This window comes from Neofelis nebulosa, chromosome 13, assembly GCF_028018385.1.
Source record: "Neofelis nebulosa isolate mNeoNeb1 chromosome 13, mNeoNeb1.pri, whole genome shotgun sequence".
NCBI lineage: Eukaryota > Metazoa > Chordata > Mammalia > Carnivora > Felidae > Neofelis > Neofelis nebulosa.
In genome coordinates, this window is record NC_080794.1 from 65,486,091 (window position 1) to 65,510,051 (window position 23,961).

General features: G+C 45.0%; 1 protein-coding gene across 6 annotated transcripts in view; it reads left to right on the forward strand.

Annotated features, from left to right (window-relative positions):
• The window catches only part of SUFU (SUFU negative regulator of hedgehog signaling), a 126,948-nt gene that overhangs the window by 395 nt on the left and 102,592 nt on the right, over positions 1–23,961 (forward strand). For all 6 annotated transcript variants that reach the window (XM_058697612.1, XM_058697616.1, XM_058697613.1 and 3 more), the window contains exon 2: positions 3,356–3,490. In XM_058697612.1, the coding sequence (XP_058553595.1) occupies positions 3,356–3,490 (135 nt within the window). The remainder of the gene's footprint in view (positions 1–3,355; positions 3,491–23,961) is intronic.

Consider the following 23,961-nt stretch of genomic DNA (forward strand, 5'->3'; position numbering starts at 1 on the left):
GCTCTGGGCCGCGGGGAGAAGGACAGGGGCGGGATGGGAAGGGTTAGAGCGCCGAGGGCGAAGTCATTTGCTGGGGAGAAGGAGGTGGAGAAGAATGGTTAAAGCACTTAGAAGGAGGGCGTCCTGCTGCGAGGGAAGGAGTTAAGGCTCAAGTTGAGAATGGGGACAAAGGGGTTAACGGAGCCAGTGGGTAGCGAAGGGTTAACGAGGGAGGATGAAGGGTTAACTAGGATTAGGAGAATAGAGTGAGTTGGGGGTGTGTGTAGGAGGGGGGGGCGACAGGAGAGAGGGAACTGTAAACGTGGTGAAAGGAGGGGGCGCCTGTAGGGGGTCATTAGTGGGCGAGGGGAAGCCGGGGGCGGAGGGCGGCTGAAGTGGGCTGGGGGAGGCGAGGCGGGGCCTGGGGAGCATAGGAGAGGGCTTTGGAGGAGTGCGGCTGGCGGAGCTCAGAGGGCTGGAGACTGCACGGGGTAGGGGCGGCTCTGGGAACCCCGGCTCTCCCGTAGGTTAAGAGGGGGAGCAAGTTTCGAGAGGTGTGTTGGTGAAGAGAGGAGGAGGACGTCTCTTTTGATACCTTCCCAGTGAGCTCAGACGTCAGATCGGTGCCGTGCTTTCGCGTTTGAAGTTTCACGGAGCAAGTTTTCTCGATAAACTTTCTGCTTACTCGGCACGGTTCTCTTTCTTCAAGCAGAGCTGCCTCTGGCTCTGCAGCCGCTTTGCTTTAGGACATTGACTGGAACAGAGGCAGGATCCGGGAGAGCCATGGTTTGGGATTGAAGGGGACCACAGTAAAAAATGAAAACCTGGGACGTGGACACGGAGGAAAGAAGTGCAGTTAAGATGTTAAGAGGAGCTTCCTGTCCACAAACTTCAGGATTTAGGCTGTAGTCTCTAAGGGAAGCAGAGAGTAATCCTCAAGTGGCCCTGTTAAGATCAGACCTGTATACAGAAGGGCTGCCCTTGGGGTAGGAATGGTCCTTTCTTGTTTCCCATTCCTGTTTGCAACCTTCTCTTTCTGCAGCCTCTGGGCAAAACAGGTGTTATAGGGACTCTGACAAAGAGCCTGTCTTCATGGTCTTTCTGGACCAAATTGACTGAGGAATTGGTTGAATCTGTCCAGAACCGCATTCATGCATTGTGTTAGATGATCCCCTTCATTGAGTCCTGAAAGACTGTCTCTTCAGGAAGCAGCTTGGAATGTGGCCAACGGGGCAGGTAGACCCAAAGGGGGAGGTTGATAGAATGGATGTCTTTGCTGGTTACCTTTCCCTTTAGGGCTGAGTCTTCTCCAGGATAACCTCTTAACTTCATCTGGAGGTGGCAGAAACTAGACTGGCTAGGGCTGAGGCCAGTTTCGTGTGTCAGTAGGAGGATGTAGAGGCTGACAGCATGGAGTGACCTGGAGTCACTACAGTCCTGCAACTGCCTTGTGGGGTGTAGTTAGGTGTTCAAGGAAGTAAGTTCAAGGAAGAGCATCAAGGGATTCTCTGGGTCCTTGGATAACATCTTTTTCTAAGTGCAAAATGTGATTATTTTCTATATACTCATCTGTTTCCCATCAGGTTTATGAGTAAGAACAGAACACTCTGTGCTTGGGACAAGGTTAATTTTGTCTGACTCTTGGTTATTCCCTGCAGTTATAGTTTTAAGATAAAGCCTCATTACGTGATGCTATATCCTCTGAGAGACTTGGCCAGAAAGAGGGCTGCAGGGGTGTGGCAGATAGAGTATGGAACTGTAGATACTCTTTTCTACTTGTTGCTGGATGGACCTAGGCTGAAGAAGGAGCAAGATTGGGAATTTGCAGCAGGAAACCCAAGCAGATATGGAGCCTGTAGGCACTCCCATCTGTTCTGGGGTTCGGCAACTACCATGTGGTTCTTCTTGGGGTAGCTACCCTTTTGTTTCCTCCTTTCCCTAGCAAACTTTTCTGTATCCAACTGGTTGTGGAAATAGTCTCATGATTTGGCCAAATCACAGTTAAGGGAAGACACAGAGATTTGTCCCCTTTCCTGATCCACTCAGTTCATATTCTTAGCTATTTGTAGCAACTCTCTTACAAGTTCTATAAATAACACAGCATTTCCTAGCAGAGAATAAGGATTTCTATAAAGGCAAGTAATACCCTGACAAAGGAGGATGAAACCAGACCTACTAGTTTTAAATAGTATTTAAATTGCATGATACTGGCACACGTGCTGGGATCACATGTAACATGTATTTTATTTGATCATTAGCGTTCCTTCAGCATATGATCCCAATTGCAAAGTGCACTCCATCAATGTCCCAGGGGCAGGCAGAGTTTTTGCAGTCTGTGAAACAGTCAGATGTCCAAGGCAGCTCAAATGCAGAGTGTTTGTGGGCTAAATGCAGACTTCCTTCCGCTGATGGTTCCATTTAGTCTGTTTCTCAAGTCTACCAAGTTTCCCTATTCATTCTGAAGAAACATAGGATTTTTTTTTTTTTTTTTTTTTAAAGAGCACTAATTGCTCTACTAAAGGAATAAAGGAATAAACCCTTATGGAATTAAATCCTCAGAGTGAGATAATGACTGAATCTCTTCCTCAGCTGCTTCTCTGTTGGAATTATGGGGGAAGTTTAATGTGGTCCTCAGAGGCCCCAAATCATTTAATATTCTAGCTCTACCTTTGAGGCAACAGTCTCCTAGGATCATCTTCCAAATGCAGGCACTCACAAGGCTCAGCCTGGCCTGCTGCGGTTCTCTGTGCAGAGCTGGGCTAGCCTAAGTTTGGCCTTTGTCACTTGCATGATAAAAGACGAGCTTTGGTCTGTGGGGTGCAGGCTGGGGTCTAGAAGCATTGGGTTTGTTTAGAACAAACTGTAATTAACATAGGGCACAATATAGTCTTTCAGGAATTAGCTGTCTAAGAGGCAGGAGTGGAGCTGAGCCTCTGCTTCCAGGAACAATGCCCATTGGGGATGCTCAGGATGGTCTTTCAACAGAAGCCAATTGATTGACTAATGCACCTCTTGCTTTGAAGCTTGGCATGTTTACGGGCGCCATGGAAGAGAGATAATCCCTTCCAATCCCGTTTGGGATTGGTAATTTGAAACAGGAGCAATCAAAAGGGACAACCACCCACTCTGTTTTATTTCTAAAAGAGTTCCTGCATATAGGGGACAGGAGAAGGGAGCCTCTTGTGCTTACGGAATCGGGCAGTTTCTAGCTGCCCATCCCTTGGTCTTATCCCAGAGAGGTATGGCCTCCTTTTAGTTATCTTTCATCCCAGGTTCCTCCGCGATGGGGTCTTTAGATTTGTAAGGCATAACTGCTTAGCTTCACATTGTCTGCTTTCAGACTCACACTGACTCCCTTGTGTTTTGTGTTTTGCAGGTTGGGCGGCCCAGACCCCTTGGACTATGTTAGCATGTACAGGAACGTGGGGAGCCCTTCTGCCAATATCCCTGAACACTGGCACTACATCAGCTTTGGCCTGAGTGATCTCTATGGTGACAGCAGAGTCCATGAGTGAGTGTGTGACACCCGCCCACCCTCCACCTGTCTGTTTCTTAGCCTTGAGCCTTATTTCTGGGGTTTCCCTCAGCAGGGGTGATAATGTCATAGTTCTGTGAAGTTGGCATTTTTCAGGTGGAACCTCTGGGTTTCTGCCCTCTGCTTATATCTGCGTATGCCAGAGTGATCCACGTCAGCACCCGAGCTCTGCTCATCTGGTGTGGGACAGTGTTGATGATGAGCAAGTGTTCCAAAACCATCAGATTTTTCTAAGCTTGCTTTGGTGTTTGAGCCCAGAGGACAGTCAGCATAGCTATGACACAGAATTTGAGTTGATGCTTTTAGGTCTACTTGTTTTATTCCCTCTAGCTTATTATGAAGAATTTTAAACATAAAGCAAAGTTGAAAGAATTTTATAGTGAACACACAAATACCCACCACCTAGATTCTGCAATTAACATTTTACCTACTTGCTTTATTATGAATATATCCATCTCTATCCTTCTGTTGATCTTATCTACTCCTTGTCTACTTCCTTTTAACCTGCGGTTGTCTGTACTCAGATTATCTATAGTACATTTTTTATTCTAGTCTAGTCTAGTCCCATTTTCTGCCCTGCACATTTCTGTCCTCTACATTTCTGTACATACCTGCCTCCTCCACTTCCCTCTATAACTACTGAATTTAAACAATTTTTAATATTAAGTTAAACATCAACTTAGTGTTAAGTCCGCTAAAAAATAAGTTACATTAACAATAATGAAAGCTAACATTTATTAAGTATTAATGATGAGCCAGGTATTCTTCTCTTCACTTTGTATATATAAATTAATTTTCTTTTCTTTTTTTTTTATTTTATTTATTTATTTATTTTATTTATTTTTGGGACAGAGAGAGACAGAGCATGAACGGGGGAGGGGCAGAGAGAGAGGGAGACACAGAATCGGAAACAGGCTCCAGGCTCCGAGCCATCAGCCCAGAGCCTGACGCGGGGCTCGAACTCACGGATCGCGAGATCGTGACCTGGCTGAAGTCGGACGCTTAACCGACTGCGCCACCCAGGCGCCCCTAATTAATTTTATTTTCAACACAGTCATGTAATACTGGTAGATGCTCATATATGCCCCATTTTATGGATCAGGAAACTGAGACACAAAGAGAATCTATAACTTGCTTAAGGTCACGCAGCTTAGAAGTGGTGGAGCAGGATTCTAATGCAGGCATTTTGGCTCCAGAGTTCATACTGTTTTTTTAAAAAAAAAATTTTTTTTTAAGTTTATTTTGAGGGAGAGAGCACACGAGCAGGGAAGGGGCAGAGAGGAGAGACAGAATCCCAAGCAGGCTCTGTGCCATCAGCTCAGAGCCTAATATGGGGCTTGAACCCATGAACCATGAGATCATGACCTGAGCCGAGATCACGAGTCGGATGCTTAACCGACTGTGCCACCCCAGCACCCATCCAGAGTTCATATTCTTAATGACTGTGCTCTCCCATTTCTTAAACAATTATATCATGTACTCCAGTAAGTTACTGTCTGTAATTAAAACAAATTTTTTTTTTTTGTTTCCATCTACACCTTATCATGGGAGGGATTCTTTTCTTCAATTCAAATGTTTTCTTGGGCACCTGGGCGGCTCATCAGCTAAGCATCTGACTTTGGCTCAGGTCATGATCTTACGGTTCATGAGTTGAGCCCTGCATCTGGTGAGCACAAGCCCTGCTTCTCTGCTTCGGGCAAGCTTGAGCCCCACTTTCGGTGAGCCCTGCTTCTCTCTCCTTCTCTCTCTCTTTGCCCCTCATGGGTTTCTCTCTCCCTCCCTCTCTCACTGTCCCTCGCTCACTTGCGCCCTCTCTCTCAAAACAAACAAACAAATAAATGTTTTCCTTCTCTTCCCCCTTGTTAGCATGGTTAATCAAGAGCTGATTCTATTTCTGTTATCATAGCCTCTCCTGTTTTTTTGTTTCTTGTCCCCTTTTGCCTCCTATACTATCATTTTGGTATCTTGGTGATGACTACTTAGCATGTGTAGGTTGAAAGACTAGCAGGGTTCTTCCTGCCCTGCCTCAGCATAAGAGGCTGGTTCTGGAGATGATCATGGTATCATGATGAAGAAGATGATAATAATCTTTTTTTTTTTTTTTTTTTTTTTTTTTGCTTTTTGTAGTTCTTACTAGCTTCTTTATCATTGCATCAAATACTTTGCAATCTTACCAGGTTCTTTTGTTATCTCCGTTTTATAGATGAGAAAACGGAGTCACTTAGGGGTAAATGAATTGCCTAAAATAAAAGAACTAGGATTCACTTGAGCTGTCTTGAGTCCAAAGTCTGAGCTCTTAACCACTGGGCTACTTTACCTCTCTGATCACAGGTCCAATCCAACTTCCTCTTCTCTCTTGTTAAGCTGGGGGTGCAGGCCTCATCTCCTTACTGATCACATGTTGAGAGCAATGCCTGGGCCTGCCTTTACAGCCTTCCAAACAGATCCATTGCAATGTCAGCAGAAGGCTTTGGGAACAGTGAATTAATCTTGCCTGAATGGGGACCCTGCATTACAGTATTAATAATGGAGATAAAATAGCAAACAGATGTGGGGAGTAAAGGCACTATGCTGGACTTTAATGTATATTTTTAATAAGAACCTGCAGAGTGCAGTGAGCCTGTACCTTTTTGTTGACAGATTTATTCCAGTCAAAGGAATATCATTTCCTATTTGGGTTAAAGCCTCTTACACTCTATCTGCTTATCGGGTATGGGTCCAAGGCCTAAAGTGACAAGAAGAACATAATTGAGAAAGCTCCATATTTCACAGGGGGCAACCTCTGAATTTTAAAGACGGCCTTCCTTACTGTTTTTTCATGTTTGAAAGTACCCCTTTATATGTGTACAATTTCTGTCTGATAAAACACTTTGATATTTGTATGTCATTTATGACAATAGTGAGATCTCCATTTGGGCTGTATCTCACCACTGGAATCTAGTGTTTTCTGATATTATGTCCTACATCTAGAAGGACATGGAAGGAGTGTTCTTGGATATTTACCCAGTTCTGGTCTATGTTACAGAAGTCAAAAGTACCTTTGTAATTGGCCTTGTGCTGGTGTGACTGGTCTCTTCTCCATCCTGGTAAGTTTCTTAAAGAAAAGTTTGCTTTTCCAAACATTTCATGTGGCAAGGCCTCTTTGAAACAGATTTAAAAATTCTTATTTAATTTAGTGTTTGAAGTTGAGGTTAGAAAGGTGAGTGTTCTATCATCCAGTTTAAATGCTAAGAAATGTTGAATTGGAATTATGGCAAATGAGTCTCTGGTAATGCTCTTCTCCCACTGTCTTTTCTCTTTCCATTCAGTGAAAAAAGGGCCAAAGCATTGGTTCATTTATTCAGCATACATTCGTCAAGCACCTATTTTGTACCAGACACAGAACATCCTAATAGGTGTCTGAGGGATAAAATGCCAAGATGTAATTCCTATCTTAAGGAGGTCATGTTCTAGAGGGGAGATGAATATAAAGAGAGGCTTATAGTACTGGGTAATAAATGCCGTAATCCATGGCTGAAGAACATGACCTGGGAGCAGAGTAGAGGGCGTGACTTTTAGTCAAGCTGCTGGATTGGAAGAAGCTCCAGGGAGGAGGTGAAGTTTGAGAGGCATTTGCAAGCTGCAGGCCAGTAGGAACGGCACAGGGGGAATCTGCAACCTGACACTTCAGAGTGCCAGCACTCACTGTCAGGATTGAGGGGACTTTAAAAATCTTCTGGCCCAGTGTTTCCCAAACTTCTAGTGCTGCCTTCATGATTTTTGCCATGTAGTAAGATCATCTATTCTATGTTCTCTTTAACCCCCCTTTTGGAGTGCCTGGCTGGTTCAGTGGGAGGAACGTGATATTCTTGATGTTGTGGTCATGGGTTCAAGCCCCACGTTGGGCATAGAGCTCACTGAAAATCAACAAACTAACTGACTCTCCCTTTTAAAAACTATTATTATAAATATATTTTTAAAAGTTTAATATATATTAAATATATATTTTAAAGTTCAGTCATGGGGCGCCTGGGTGGCTCAGTCGGTTAAGTGTCCGACTTCAGCTCAGGTCATGATCTCACAGTTTGTGAGTTTGAGCCCCGCATCGGGCTCTGTGCTGACCGCTCAGAGCCTGGAGCCTGTTTCGGATTCTGTGTCTCCCTCTCTCTCTGACCCTCCCCCATTCATGCTCTGTTTCTCTCTGTCTCAAAAATAAATAAACGTTAAAAAAAATTTTTTTTAAATAAATAAATAAATAAAAGTTCAGTCACTACCATGTATGGAAACCAGTATCACTTGCCATAATTTAAAGGTAACTATAGAAATAAATGCAGTGATAACAAAGCAATATTATTAAATTCTGATTTAGTACTGTGGCCTGTCACAGAAGATTCTAAATCTGAGGCCAGCTTTCTTTTTTTTTTTTTAAGTTTTTTTTAATGTTTATTTATTTTTGAGAGAGAGATTGACAGAGTGTGAGCAAGGGAGGGGCAGAGAGAGAGGGAGAGACAGAATCTGAAGCAGGCTTCAGGCTCTGAGCTGTCAGCGCAGAGCCTGATGCGGGGCTTAAACTCACAAACTGCGAGATCGTGACCTGAGCCGAAGTCGGATGTTCAACCGACTGAGCCACCCAGGTGCCCCGGCCAGCATTCTCTTTGTTCAAGAGATAAGCAAGTATGAGAGAGGTATTAAAAAGATACACTAACACCAAATAAAGCCTGGCCCTAGACATGATTAGAAAAATTGAAAGTGAATTGTAAAGGGAACTTAAAAAAAAAATGATTCAGTACTATTATTTTTTTTTTAATTATTTTAATGTTTATTTATTTTTGAGAGAGAGAGAGACAGAGCGCAAGCAAGGGAGGGCAGGGAGAGAGGGAAACACAGAATTCAAAGCAGGCCTCAGGCTCTGAGCTGTCAGCACAGAGTCTGATGCGGGGCTTGAACTCACGAACTGTGAGATCATGACCTGCGCCAAAGTCAGACGCTTAACCAACTGAGTCACCAGGTGCCCCTGATTCAGTACTATTATTGTCACAGACAAATAGGAAACACTGATCTAGTCCATGTCCCTTAATTGTAAGTGGAGGAAAGTACAGCAGGCTGCTAAAGACCATACAACAACCAAATGAGAGTGGCAGGGTCTCCCAGAGTCCCCACTCTCCTAAGCTCTCTTTCATGAATGGGAAGAAAGGAATGCATGGATATTGTTTGTTTTTAACCTAATAACATAAGCAAACTTTTTTTTTTTTTTAGCTTTTACTATATTCCAGGTTAGTGCTAAATTCTTTTTATAAAGTTATCCCTTTATGTAATCCCTATAGTAATTCTACGACACAAGGAATTCTTATTACATCTTGCTTATAGATACAGGCATTTAGGCTTAGTGAACTTACTGCATTGGTGGTAAATTAGAAGCCATGTCTAGTGATCCCACAGCTTGTATTCTGAACCACTATGCTGTATTGCCTTTGCATTTTATCTTATTTTATTTATTTACCTATTTTTAAATATTTATTTAAAAAATATTTATTTATTTTTTGGAGAGCACAAGCAGGGGAGGGGCAGAGAGAGGGGGATAGAGGATCCCAAGCGGGCTCCATGCCGACAGGCTGACATTAGCGAGCCCAAAGTAGGGCTCGAACCCACGAACTGTGAGATCATGACCTGAGCCAAAGTCAGATGCTCAACTGACTGAGCTACCGAGGCGTCCCTGTCTTTCCATTTTAATGAGTTACTGGCATTTATTAAATGCCTACAGCGTGCCTCCTCCCATTAAGATCTTCCCTTCTCACAGCTTGTCGAGGATAAGGACAAGCAGAAGTCCAGGGGTCCCTTGCATTTCTTCTTGCTCCTAGCAGGCTTGCTTTGGGAGCAGGAGGGGACCCCCACCCTGGTAGCCCTAAAAGGAGTGAAGAGCAAGCTGGTTGCATGAGCCCTGAGATGGCCAGGTTCTTTCCCTCTTCACATTCACCAAAGGAAACAGGACAAGAGAGCACTTGTTTGAATTAAAAAGCTCTTAAGAGACTCTTTCTGAAGTTGGAGAGATGGAACAAGTTCCAGCTCCGGGCAGCCACGGGCAAGAATGGAGTGCTTTTCTAGGAACCCCAAAGGCTCCCCTCAGCTGACTTTAGCGGCCGGGATTGTCGTGTTGCTCTTCCCCTGGGCTGGGAGGTGTGAGCGTCAGCTGCCAAGTGCTTGTTGGAAGCTTCCAGCTCTGGCCCTTCCCTTTGTGGCCGGCAGCTGTGTACTGGGACGTGAAGATTTGCAGGGCTGTGGAAGAGGTGGCTTCAGCACCACTCTCTGTGGGGATTTCTAGCTGCCCTGGTGCTTCCAGCAGCCCTAGCTGGACCCAAACGACAGGAGGCCTAACCAGGGTGCAAGAGGCTGGCCAGTTGCACAGTGTATTTGTGATCTCAGGCCAATTTCCCTGGTGGGATTCCACTGAGCAGGTCATCTGCTGTACATGTTGGCTGGTTCCAAAGACAGACTCTGTGTGGTGTTGGCCCACAGGCTGGCCGCTCCACAGGCTAGAGCCTCACCTCTACCTCCCATGGTCGATCTGGGCCCTGCCCCACAAACGCTGGCTTCTTGGTGGGTATGTCTGGAGTTTGGAGTTGTTCTTGCTCCCCTTGGGGCTGGAACTGCTGTTGCCTGGCTTTCTGTGGCTGCCCCTGCTGGGTTGGTAGAGGACCTCCTTTTCCCTTCAGGTTCCCTTCAGGTTGGGTTCTGTACCAATGAGTTATTTATTAAAATACTGGATACAGATTAACTTTTCCACTTGTTGTTTGTGTGGCCTTGGTCCCCTGCAGTTGGGAAATGCTAATTTTCCCTCCTTAAAGCTGGGTTTGCAGGAACTTTTTAATGTGTCATTTCATCCCCTGGGGTTTCCAGTGGAAATCCTGCCTTTGCCATAACACACCTGTCCTGGGAGCGTGGTCCATCCTCTGGTCAAGCCTTTGCTTTCTTCCCAGAGCTCTCGAGAAACTGACAACCGGAACCCCTTCTGTAAGCCACCCACAGATGGCAGGCCCTGGCCCTCCTCCTGGCTGGCACAGCAGGCTGAGGAAGTGCTCTGTAGGCTCATGGCAGGACAGGCCTCCCTGAAGCTTTGGTCCCCTCAGCCTTTCATCCCAGAGGCGTTAAGTTTTGGGAGGACCGTGTGAAATGGTGGTGCTCTCTGCTAAGGGCAGAGGGTCTGGACTACCTAGAGAAAGTGGGGTGCCATTGGTCCTTGCCCAGAGAGTAACGGCCAGCAGCAGGGCTAGAATTCTTGAAGCTGAAACCACCACTTTGGGTTGGATTTCAGGGCCCAGATCTCCGAGTTTTGAAATGTTGAGAATTCTGTTTCTTTTGTAACCTCAGGAAGACCTAAGGAAGTGTGGGGCTCCCAGCAGATCTGTGTGGGTATGTGGCCTGAAAAAGCATTTCATTTGCAGTGTGGATCATCTCTTCCTTCATGGGGTAAGGATTCCAGACATTTCAGTTCAGACAGTTGAGACAATTCAGATAGCGGACAATTGGGAAGAGGTTCCTTGAGCTGGCCCAGTCAAACTCACTTTAAAAAGTTTGAGCAGCCTGATTATCAGGAGTGACTGCTACTCACAGCGACACTGGGCTGGTCAGCACTGGAAGATTTCCTTCTCTTTCCACAGAGAGAAACAAAGACTTGGAAGCCTTTATGGGTTTTACATGATTGGATCTCTCAGTCCCAGGAATCTTCCCTGTTCAGCCTGCCCTGCTAGTCTCCCGTCTTCCACACATAAAGCTTTTTCCATGTCGATTGCTGCTCCTTGCACCGGCCGTGTTCTGGGTCTCAGTTTGCCAGCGTTTGCCTTGCCCAGAATTCTGACTCAGAGCTCATGACTCTGGACTTTAATCTTTGATTCCTCAATTCATTCTTCCATCCTGCCTCTGAGGTATCCCACTCAGCTACCTTTTCTATTTCAGTAGTGTAGTTCTGATGTCGGGTCCCAAGGTATGTGTGCAATGTGACCTTGTCCTCTCTGACCCGAGCTCCACAGGCATGGTCTCCTCGCGCGGCATGTACCTTTGTAGCTCGCCGCCCTGCTTGCCGAGCTTTCTGACACAGAGCCTGGAGCTGCACAGCACACCTCCCCAGCAAAACTATCTCGAGGGTCCCGGTCAGACAGAACATTTGGGAAGGTGATGTGTTTGGAGAGGGGTGGGGGGACAATGAGAAGTTACACTTACCTTCTGTCCTCAAAACACCCAACATCTGCTTGATAAAAGGGGCCGAGACCCTGGGAAAGAAGACAATGAGGTTTGGGGCTGGGAGCAGTGTTTTTGGCTTTGCCTGATTTCTGTGGCTTTGAGGCTGCCTCCCCTCACCCTGTGAACTTCAGCGCTTTGAGAAACTCAAAATATGTAATAATAATTGTAAGTACGTTAGTTCTCACTATGTGCAAGGCACTGTTCTAATTTCTTTCTCTCAGCAGCTCTGTGGGATAGGAATTGATATCTTTTTTGTAAGGAAACTGAGGCACAGAAATGTTAAGGAACTTGTGCACCCAGCCAGTGAATGCTGGAGCTGGGCTGTAAACCCAGGCAGTCTGGCTCCAGCAGGCCTCACCCGTCCCTTCCTCTACTTGCATAGGGGCAGAGTGGGGGGCAGCTGTTACAGTTGTGCACCTAAGTTCAAAAGTATCTTGGCTTAATGGAGTGTGAATAGTTAAGCAGGAAGTGCTTTGTAGCAGAAATGTTGAACTGGATGTTGAAGCAACTTTGTAGAGAAGAAAGAGTCCTGCTGGGTAATGGCAAGAGGGTAAAACTAGAGGGTAGGTGACAGGATCCTGTGTCATCTCTCCAGTCAGGGCCTCTGCTGCCTTAGTGTAGTCATTTTTAGTAAGTTGCCAGGAAAAGTCTGCAACTCTTAAAAGCACAAAGGTGATGCTTCCAGCTTGGGTGTCAAGTTCACATGGTCATGCTTCTTTAGTGGCCAGGCATGTGCCCAGCATTCCATCAGCCCAGAGTGTGTCCTGACCAGGATGTGTGGGGTCTCTGATCATTCTCTCTGGGGAGGGAGGGCGTGTGGAAATGAGGAACACTTCAAAGTTGGGAGTGCCTACACCGTCTGGCTGGGGCGTCTGCAGTGCTAATCTGGGAAGGATATTTTTTCTGATATAAAGGTGTCTTTTTACCCTGGAGAGGATATTTTTTTCCCTCTGTCCTTATATTAATGCAAATTAGTTTATTACTTTAAAAAACACTTTAATTTCTGTAATTAATTAATTATCTTATTGTGGTAAAATGTATATAACATAGAATTTACCATTTTAGCCATTTTAAAAATTTTATCAAAAAAAAACTTTAGAGGCATCTAGGTGGCTCAGCGGGTTGAGCGTTCAACTTCGGCTCACGTCCTGATCTCATGGTTTGTGGGATTGAACCTCGCTGACAGCACAGAGCCTGCTTGGAATTCTCTTTCTCCCTCTTTCTCTGCCCCCTGCCCAAAATAAACATTCAAAAAATTTTGTTTAATTATTTTTAAAAATCTTAACTCCAGTATAGTTAACATACAGAGTTATATTAGTTTCAGGTGTACAACAACATAGTGATTCAATAATTTTGTACATTACTCAGTGCTCATCATGATAAATATACTCTTAATCTCCTTTACCTACTTCACTCATTCCCCCTCCCTCCCCCCACCTCCCCTCTAGTAACCATCAGTTTGTTCTCTATAGTTAAGAGTCTGTTTTTTGGTCTCTCTTTTTCTTTGTTCATTTGTTTTGTTTCTTAATTTCCACCTATGAATGAAATGTAATGATTTTTTTTATTCAATGGACTTTATATTCTAGAGCAGCTTTAGGCTTAACAGAAAATTGAACAATGGGACAAAGAGTTCCCATACACACCTTTACTTTACTTTGTTTGTTGTTTCCCCTGTTACTAACATCATGCATTAGTGCAATACATTTGTTATAATTGATGAACCAATACTGATACATTATTTTTAACTGATGTCCACAGTTTACATTAGGGTTCACTCTTTGTGTTATACAGTTTTATAAGTTTTTTAAAAATATTTTTTTAATGTTTATTCTTGAGACACACACACACACACACACACACACACACACACACAGAGTGTGAGTGGGGGGAGGGACACAGAGAGAGAGAGGGAGACACAGAATCTGAAGTAGGCTCCAGGTTCTGAGCTGTCAGCACAGAGCCTGACGCAGGGCTCAAAATCACCAGCGGTGAGATCATGACCTGAGCCAAAGTCGGACGCTTAACTGACTGGGCCACCCAGGTGCCCCCAGGTTTGTAAGTTTTGGCAAATACATGTCCTGACAAATACCATTATAGTATCATGCAGAATAGTTTCACTGCCCTAAAAATGTGCTGTTTTTTGCCTATTCATCCTTTCCTCCCTCTCCCCAAGCCTCTGGTGACTACTAATTATTTTGCCGTGTTGCCTTTTCCAAAATGTCACATAGTTGGAATCATACAAAACATAGCCTTTTCAGACTGACTTTTTTTTTTTTTTACAAGCAATATGCATTTAAGGTTCCTTGAAGTCTTTTTGTGGCTTGCTCATTTCCTTTTATCACTGAATAATGTTTCATTGTGTGTGTATGTACTACAATTTATTTATTATTGAAGGACATCTTGATTGTTTCCAGTTTTTGGCAATTTTGAATAAAGCTGCCATAAGCATTTATATGCAGGTTTTTGTGTGGACATGTTTTCAACTCATTTGAGTAAAGTTGCTGGATCATATGGTAAGACTGTATTTAATTTTGTAAGAAACAGCAAAACTGTCTTCCAACGTGGCTGTACCATTTTGCATCCCTACCAGCAGCGAATAATAGTTCCTCTTATTCTGTGTGCTCACCAGCATTTGGTATTGTCAGTGTTTTGGATTTTAGCCATTGTAATCGGGGTGGATTGGTATCTCATTGTTGTATTGGTTTGCAATTCCCCGATGACATATGATGTTGAGCATCTTTCCATCTGCTTATCTGCCATCTGTATCTCTGCTTTGGTGACTTGGTTTCTGTTCCTAACGTCCTCCCACTCCCTACTTCACCCCCAAACACACAAACCCTTTTTCTCACATTATGGGTTCAGACAGTGGGGCTAATCATGTTTTTGGCATGTTTGCCCTTTGGTCACTTCTCAAGCTATTAAGTAAGTTAGTTGCCCTGAGTAGATGCTGAGTCCACATCAGAATTCCTCCGTCTCCATTGGTACTAACTGGGGCTAGCTCGTGAATTCTGTACCTTTTCCCCGATCATGGCGTCTTCCATAAAATCTGTAGCTGGTACTGGGACCCATAGTCTCAAGACCAAGGTTCAAGATTGATTGTGCCTTCCAGTACAGATGATAGAAGGACTTGTGAGCAAACTTTCCACTCTAGGTCCTGGTGAGTTTCTTCTTGCTTTAGATGAGAAATTAATACAGCAGGCTCCTTGAGGTCCCAGCCAGACCTCAAACTCTCCGTCTTAATTGAACCAGCATTGAGAAGATTTTCCAAAATCCAAAACTTTCCTGGCCTGTACCTCTCTTGTTCCATCCATCATTGTTGTTACTTTTTAGTTATAAGTTTGCTTTTTTCACTCATAAAGACAGTTGAACCATTTTACCCAAAATGTTGGAAATTAGAGAAGGGAGGAAAAAAAAGTATTCCTAATCCTCTCACCTTTTGTCTGTGATCCTATATCTATCTTCACGGTGATTTCCATAAGTAATTCGTGATGAGTGTTGCTGTCCCAGGTGTGTGTAGGGCTTCTGTCTTTTTCGAGTCCCCTCAGTTTGGGAGTTAACGTCTTTCAAAGCTTCCCCACTGCATGGCTAATGCTCTTTTCGAAATTCAATCAGCCCACAGCTGCTAGGGTTTCCAAATTCTGAAAACAGCACATTTGTTTGGGAAGATGGTTCCTACTCATTGCCATGTTGCATTAACTACATTCTCCTCGTTCTCGGCCCCCTGCCCCCCTGCTTTAGCTGATTGACTTCTCACAGGTATAAGGAGCAGTTTCCATAGTAAATGTGGTGTGCTGGCTACCCACCTCTCAGTTAATACCTAGTCCCTTAAATACAAATCACCATGCTAGGTGGTGGTAGCCCTGAGGATGTGTGTTGTTCCAACTGTTGTTTTCCCTTTAGAAACGTGATCGGTGATTAGATCTGGTGATCACCATCACCCGGAAATGGACACCATGAGTCTCCTTATTTCTCCCTTTCTTGGGTGTGTGGATACAGAAGACTGAGATGGCTTACATAGTGCCCCAGGCTCCTCGTACCCAATGTGCACAGAAGTTTCATAGGTATGAGCACAAGTATAAGCACAAAGGATGAGATCCTTTTCAGGTAATTGCCTGAAATAAATGGGCTGTCATTCAGGGCTTGTGAGGCTTTCTGCCATACACAGGAATCAAATAATTGAACAATAGTAGATCTTTCCTGGCACTGGGTCTCCCATTGATGGGTGGGGACACTTGATTCTCATTCAGCATTAATCACTGGCCTGTTTGGAGGCCAGCCATTCATTTGGTACAGAGATAGTCACTGCTTGGGCAATTCTGGGCATGGGGTATATATTAATGGCAGCATACTCTTGGTCTGGTCTTCATGGAGCCTCCAGTCTTTTTGGCTGAAGAGTCCTTGAACTGGAAAACATTATGGGCAGGTGGGCCTGATAACAGCCTCGGAGCCTGAGGTCATCACACGGAACCTCCTTGCCTTCTTTTCTGCAGTCCCTGCCTTGAAGCCTGGTGGAAGGCTTTTTCAAGCAGGAGTCCTGAGACTCAGAAACATGGCGAGGCCTGTGTTTGGGGCTAGACCAGTTGCCCATTTGTTGGGGAGAAAGTGGGTTCATAGCAACTTCTGAGAGGGACGTGTTCTACTGGACTCCAGGCTCTATATTAGTGTGTTAGTAAAAGATAGTGGCCTTCAAAGCTCCCTTTCCTTCCTACTCCCTTCCATGTTACTCAGGCTTCTTGAGGCTCCGGTCATAGAACCGGCTTTGCCACAAGAAGGCCAGTCAAGGAGATGCTTTTGTTTTTCCAGGGCTGACCGCCCTGTGATGCCTGGGGACACTTGGAGCCCTGCCTCTGACCACCGGTTTCCCTTACTCTGATCTCAGGCCTTTTAACATGAGGTCAGGAGCTCAGGAGCCATGCCTGTGGGGAGGGGTAACTACTAGAGAATGGGGCCTGGCCCAGGCTCTCCATCTGATCCCAGGGGGTCAAGCCAGCTGGCTGCACTTTCTGCTTGTGATGGATTTGACTCCTAAATGCTTCTGAAAAGCTGGTTGGTTAGAGGAGAAAGTGTAGTGAAAACTGACAGCCAACGATGCTGTGGCTTGCCCTAACCCCTTCTCCTTTCTGCTCTAGCTTTTCTAATATATCAGGTTGCAGGCATCCTGGATTCTTGCCCTCCTGGAGCCAGTCTGACAATTTTTCATTCCCGTGGCCAGGGTTTTGTGCAGAGAAAAGGCCCAGAAGGAAGGCAGTAGCTGCACCTGGAGCCTTTGGGTTTGGAGCTTTGAAGGAACATTGCTGATATGGATCCCTTAGTTCTGTGCTAGCTCTGTGGCTGAGGGCAGTTGTCCACAGCATCTTACTCATATCACTCCCCTGCTCAGAACCATCCATTGGCTTCCCACTGGTAACTTTGGGGTTTCTCTGGCTGTTGAGAAAGCATTCTCACATTGGAGGTGAAGAATTCTCTCAGTTCAGCATCAAGCCTGAGCATTTAGCTCTTTCGGGAGGATTCCTTCAGTCTGGACCCTTATTCCCCTAAGAGGGAAGATAATCCAAGTGCACAGCATTTTCATAGAGTCAGAGCGTTCCTTTGAGAGGAGGGGTGTGATTTTGGTAAAAATGTCTGAACTTTGCTTTATCGGGGTGGTGGAGTACTTCCAGCATCTAGCACAATGCTTGGCTCACGATAAACCTTTAATTGATTTCTGTACGCGTTTAGTGCACATTATCTAAATGTGTGTGTGGTGCTCTGTGACATGCCGAGAGTACCATGGGAGTAAGAAGGCAATGTTTCTGTGCTCATGGATCTTACATTCTTATAGGAAAAACATGTAAAAGGTTTATATAGGTTTAGATAGTGCAGGTGCTGTGTTGAAAATACAGCAGGGGTGATGTGCTAGGGAGCACCTGAGTGGAAGTAGGAGCTGAGGTGGGTGGAGAGGGTATGTTTAGTAGGGAACCAGTGGTGGTTTCCCTGAAGATATAACATTTGAACTCATTGACAAAGTGGTAACCAGGGCTGTCACATTATTCAAGTCCACGGGCACCATTCATATTATTCTGTGCACTTGGTGCTCCTTGGAGTTGTACAATGCTCTGGTCATTCTACCATGTGAAAATTGTAGGCAGTGAAAATAGGTAGAGCAAAGACCCTGAGGCAGGAGGGACCTTGAGGTGTTTAAGGAACACAAACAAACAAACAAACAAACCCACAAAAAAACCAAAAAACCACCCGCCAGTATGTCTGGGACTTGGTAAGAGAGAAGGACAATGGAGCATGATGAGGCTGGAGAGTTTGAAGGCAATGTAAAGAATGTGACATTCAACAAATTATCTGTCGACTCGAGGGAAGTCAAGGGATGGTGTGATGAGGGGAAGCAGGAGTATGGTTTTAGGAAACTTTTCCAGTAGTGTGGGACCTCAGCACCAGTAGGAAAGCATGGGAACAGAGTCGAGTGATGTGTTTTATTTCCCTAAAAAGGAAACAGCAGCAAAAGTGGCTCAAAGGAAATGCCACTAATTCATTTTGATAGTGACTGAGAGGAAGGCTCATTGCTTTTTTAATACTGTCTTATCTTGCTTGTTGTTGAATGTCTCAGCCTTATTATCTCTTTGGATGGCAATGGGAATATGATTACCATTTAGCATTTGCTCAGCTGTGACATAATGTACCCATGTACAGAGCTCAAAAAGTACAGTCCTTGCCCTTGGGGAACTGAGATGCTGAAAAGATTTGTTTCTTCCCATTATCCTCTTTCAGATGTCTTGATCTTCTGGGGCGGCTGGCTTCCCAGGGTCCTGGAGGATAGTGGGTGGACAAAGGCCCTTGGGCAGAATGCTCTGGCCCTTGGGTCTGTAAGAAGCCCTGAGCTGTACACCTGTATGCAGGTGGCATCTTGCTTACCATATCAGACTGGTATTGCCACCGTTGGCCTAGCCTGTCTCCCCACACCCCCCTCCCCAACCCCGTCCTTCTCCTCCTTCTTTTTTGTTTATTTATTTAAGCAACCTCTACACCCAACTTGGGTCTCAAACTCATGACCCGGAGATCAAGAGCTGCATGCTCTATCGACTGAACCAGCTAGGTGCCCCATCATTTCTTATTTTTAAAAAATGTTTACTGATTTACTTTGAGCAAGAGAGAGAGAGAGAGAGAGAGAGAGAGAGAGAGAATGAGTGAGCAGGGAGGGGCAGAGAGGGCAAGAGAATCCCAAGCAGGCTCCATGTTCAGCTTGGAGCCCAACTCGGGGATTGATCTCATGAATCATGAGATCATGACCTGAACCGAAGTCAAGAGTTGGAGGCTCAACCAACTGAGCCACCCAGGCGCCCCCCCCCCTTATCTATTCATCTTCTTATTTTTTTTAATGTTTATTTTTGAGAGAAACAGAGACAGAATGTGAGTGGGTTGGGACAGAGAGAGGGGGAGACACAGAATCTGAAACAGGCTCCAGGCTCTGAGCTGTCAGCACAGAGCCCGACGTGGGGCTCGAACTCACGAGCTGTGAGATCATGACCTGAGCTGAAGTCGGACGCTTAACCGACTGAGCCACCCAGGCGCCCCAATCTATTCTTATTTAAAAAAAAATTTTTTTTTTAACGTTTATTTATTTTTGAGACAGAGAGAGACAGAGCATGAATGGGGGAGGATCAGAGAGAGAGAGGGAGACACAGAATCGGAAGCAGGCTCCAGGCTCTGAGCTGTCAGCCCAGAGCCTGACGCGGGGCTCGAACTCACGGACCGCGAGATCGTGACCTGAGTTGAAGTCGGACGCTTAACCGACTGAGCCACCCAGGCGCCCCCCCCCCCTTTTTTTTAAATTTTTTTTTTAACGTATTCTTATTTTTAAAAAGGTTTTGTACAGATGTTGTTTAAGCCAAAGCCAAGAGTGGGAGCTATTGTAATGATGCCAAGAAACCCAAGCACTAGGCTCTTCATTGGCCCAGAATTCTTATACAGCACCAGCTGGCTTGGAGACCAGCCTTTTGGTTTCTTGCTGGTAGTTGGGAGTAGAGGGGAGAATGTATAGTAGGTCTCCACTAAGGGAGGCTGAACTGTGAGCTTCACCACCTTGCAGAAAAGGTGCTGCTCTTGGCTTGGTGTTTTTCCTTTTTAAAAATTATTTTATTTTATTCAAAAATCTTTCCTGGGGCACCAGGGTCGCTGAGTCGGTTGAGTGTCTGATATTTTGCTTTGGCTCAGGTCATAATATCACGGTTTGTGGGATTGAGCCCCACATCGGGCTCTGTGCTGAGTGTGGAGCCTGCTTAGGATTCTCTCTTTCCTGCTCTCTGTGCCCCTCCCCTGCACATGACTGCTTTCTCTCTCTCTCTCAAAATAAATAAACAAATAAACATAAAATTTTTTTCCAGTTTAATGGGGATATAGTTGACATACAGCAACTGTGTAAGTTTTGAGTGTATAGCATAATGACTTCACTTACATATTTTATGAAATGATTATCACAGTAAGTTTAATTAACATCCATTATCTTATATGGAGAAAGAAAGAAAGAAAGAAATGTATATGTGTTTGTGTGTGTATGCATGTGATAAGATCTCATAGGATTTATTCTCTTGGTGACTTTCACATCGGGGCGTCCGGCTGGCTCAGTCGGTTAGAGCATGTGACTGTTTTTATTTTTTTTATTTATTTTTTAATGTTTATTTATTTTTGAGAGAGAGAGAGAGAGAGACAAGGGGAAGGGGAAGAGAGAGACGGAGCCACAGAATCTGAAGCAGGCTCCAGGCTTCGAGCTGTCAGCACAGAGCCCAATGCGGGGCCTCAACCCGTGAACCATGAGATCATGACCTGAGCTAAAGTCAGATGCTTAACCAACTGAGCCAACCAGGCGTCCCAAGAGCATGTGATTCTTTTTATTTTCTTTATTTTTAATATAATTTATTGTCAAAATTGGCTTCTGTACAACACCCAGTAAGAGCATGTGATTCTTGATCTTGGCGTCATGAGTTCAAGCCCCATGTTGGAGCTAAGCATGAAGCTTACTTTAAAAAATTAAAAAAAAATTTTTAATGTTTATTTATTTTGAGAGAGAGAGAGAGAGAGAGAGAGAGAGAGAGAGAGGCAGAGGCAGAGTGTGAACAGGAGAGGAAGAGAGGGAGACACAGAATCCAAAACAGGCTCCAGGCTCTGAGCTATCAGCACAGAGGCCGATGCGGGGCTTGAACCCATGAGCCATGAAATCATGACCTGAGCTGAAGTTGGACACTCAACTGACTGGGCCACCCAGGCACCCCCCCCCCCCCACCAAATTTTTTTTTTTTTTTAAATTTTTTTTTTTTTCAACGTTTTTTATTTATTTTTGGGACAGAGAGAGACAGAGCATGAACGGGGGAGGGGCAGAAAGAGAGGGAGACACAGAATCGGAAACAGGCTCTAGGCTCCGAGCCATCGGCCCAGAGCCTGATGCGGGGCTCGAACTCACGGACCGCGAGATCGTGACCTGGCTGAAGTCGGACGCTTAACCGACTGTGCCACCCAGGCGCCCCCCAAATTTTTTAAATATACCATATAGCAGTGCTAACTACAGACATCATGTTGTATATTACATCCCTGGGACTTACCTTGTAACTGGAAGTTTGTACCTTTTGACTGCCTGGTGTTTTTCTTAGACTCAGTGTCTCAGTCTGGGGAAGCTCTTTGTTCACTGAAAGCCTGGGATAGAGTTAAATGCCCTAAGTGTTGAGAGCCAGGTGAACTCGGCTGGTTTCTCAGCTGAATCAGTCCTGTGAGCTACTGTTTTTAAACTTGAGGAATGCTTTGGGAATGTGGTCCTTGGCTCCCAGCAAGGGATCTCAGGAAACATCTACTTGAGTGAGGCAAATGCATTCCATGAATCTGGTTGGGTGCTGTGTAGTGGAAAGAGCATCTACTACTCAGAGTTAAAACTCTGAGGCCGCTGCCCTGCCCCGTGGCCTCATCAGACTCCCAGCTCAGTGTGAGAATGCAGTCTTGGCGGGTGTTATTTTGCCCTTCCCTCGCCCCTTCCTTCCTTCCTTCCTTCCTTCCTTCCTTCCTTCCTTCCTTCCCTCCTTCCTTCCTTCTTTCCCTCCTCCTTCTACCCTTCTCCCTTCCTCCCTTTCTTTTGTTATGATTATACAAAATTACTATAATATAGCTGGAAGTTTTTAAAAAAATCTTAGCTATGTCAAAATATTACCATAAAACATATTTCAAAAGAAGTGTACAAAGTTTCACTACCCAGTATAATATTTGTGTAAGTCACCAAACACGATTTTAGAACAGCTAATGAAGTTATTTGTAAATGTGAATTGTTCAAAAATAAAAATGTCACCTTTGCAAATGTTTAGGTCCAAGATTGGGAAGTTGGGCAAAGCTAGACAACATGGGCAGCCCTTGAAGGATGCAGCTGATTAAACTCCAGAGCCTAGAAGTTGGGAACCTAGAGTCATCTGCTGACGTTTTAAGGGAGAAATGATATGCAGAGACTGCTTCTAGTGAGCACTAAACAAAGGAAGGATGAATACTAGCTTCTCTGGGAGGCGGGGGTCCCTGGCCAGGTGCTGGACACCGGACCATCCCATTTTAAGCCTCCTAACTGCCCTTTGAGGCAAGTATCCTTATCCCAGTTTAATAGCTCAGGAAATGGGGGCATGTGGAACTTAACTTGCCCAAGGAGCAGCGAGGGAGTAGTGGACTGGGCTTGTGTTAGCTCAGGCATCTTCCTCTGCCAATATTCTTGCCCACATTGCTGGACTCGTCTCTGGCATCTTACTGGATGCTAGAGTAGTATAATTTTGTGTAATTTTCACCCTAAGTCTACCCTGGGACCTCCAAAGGGCCCAGGGAGATCAAGCCTAAGAATTTCTGACATCTACCTTCCTCACTTCCCACTTCCTGATCACTGCTGGCGGGCTCACCACTCTGCCTAAGCCCTTCAGCCCATAACCTTGGGTGAGCATTTCCCTCCTTACCCCTTACCTACCATTCTAAATATTATAAAACTTTGCCTCTTTTCTCAGATTCAATGTAGTTAGTAAACCTTTGTTTGGTCTCAGTGTGTGCACGTCACCAGTAGTCAGTCATCCGATGTCTTTTGCCACCTACTAAGTACCCAGCATTGGTCTGTGTTCAGTGTGTGTCACTTTGGGGGACTACAAAGAGGTAGAAGAATGGCAGGACTCCACAGTATAATGTGAGAGACCCTTGCTTAAAATGTAAGGGAGACCACACAAAGAATTGTATTAGAGATAAAACAGTGCTTTGAGAGAACATAATGTGGGAAAAAAGAGCATAGTTTCACTTAAAGACGTGGTAATTGAGAAGGGCTTTGACAAGAGGACTTGGGAAGATAAGCCTGGATTGGAAGGGCCTTCCAGGGTGGGAGGTCAACAGTAGTCATGGGATCATGTGTTTGGGACATGGGGGTTGCTGGGTGTCATGGCGTAGTGTTGGTAATGGTATGGACCTAGGAGCAGAAAGGCTGCTCAATGTCAGAAATGCTGCACAACACCTGTGGCCTGCCTCATTTTCTTGACCTACCAGTTTGGTGACCCTGCACAAAATGGTGGATGAAGTTAGCCACACATGATAACATGATACAGTTTTGGACACGCACGCACTCACGCACACACACACTTGGATCCTAGTCATGATGCCTTCTTTCCTTATTGCTCATAGACCAACTTCTGAAATCTCTTATTCTGGGACTCCTAAACCCAAGCAAATGATATGGATTTCCTCCAGTATGGGTTATTTGAGGGGAAAAAAGAAAACAAGCAATATGCGTCAAGATGTTTGCCAAAGCACAAAAGAGTGCAGCTTTGGAAGCAACCGCCTGTCCTACAAGAAAGCCTTGGTCAAGTAAAGGAGTATATATAATTTCCTCTTTTGTAGTATATGATAGTTCTACTCCTTTCATAATAGCAAAAATGATTTCCAATATGAAAAACCTGTCCACGTTTGTGAACCAAGAAAATAGTAATTCTTTATTGTCTGAGTGTATAATGATTGGCTTGGTTGCCACTCTCCTAGCGCTGAAGGGACCAGAGGAGGGATTGAGATTTGAGAACCTGCAAAGAAAGAATTGTGTAGGGTGTTCCTCTTCAGAGTGACCTTTAGCAGTGACCTTCTATCGAGGGAGATTGCCAGCCCTAGGCAGTCGTGCGAGAGTGAGCCCTGGCCTCTCTCTCCTGCCTCCCTCTAATTTCCTGTCAGAGCTCCCACTGACTGAACCCAATCGGAAGCCAGAG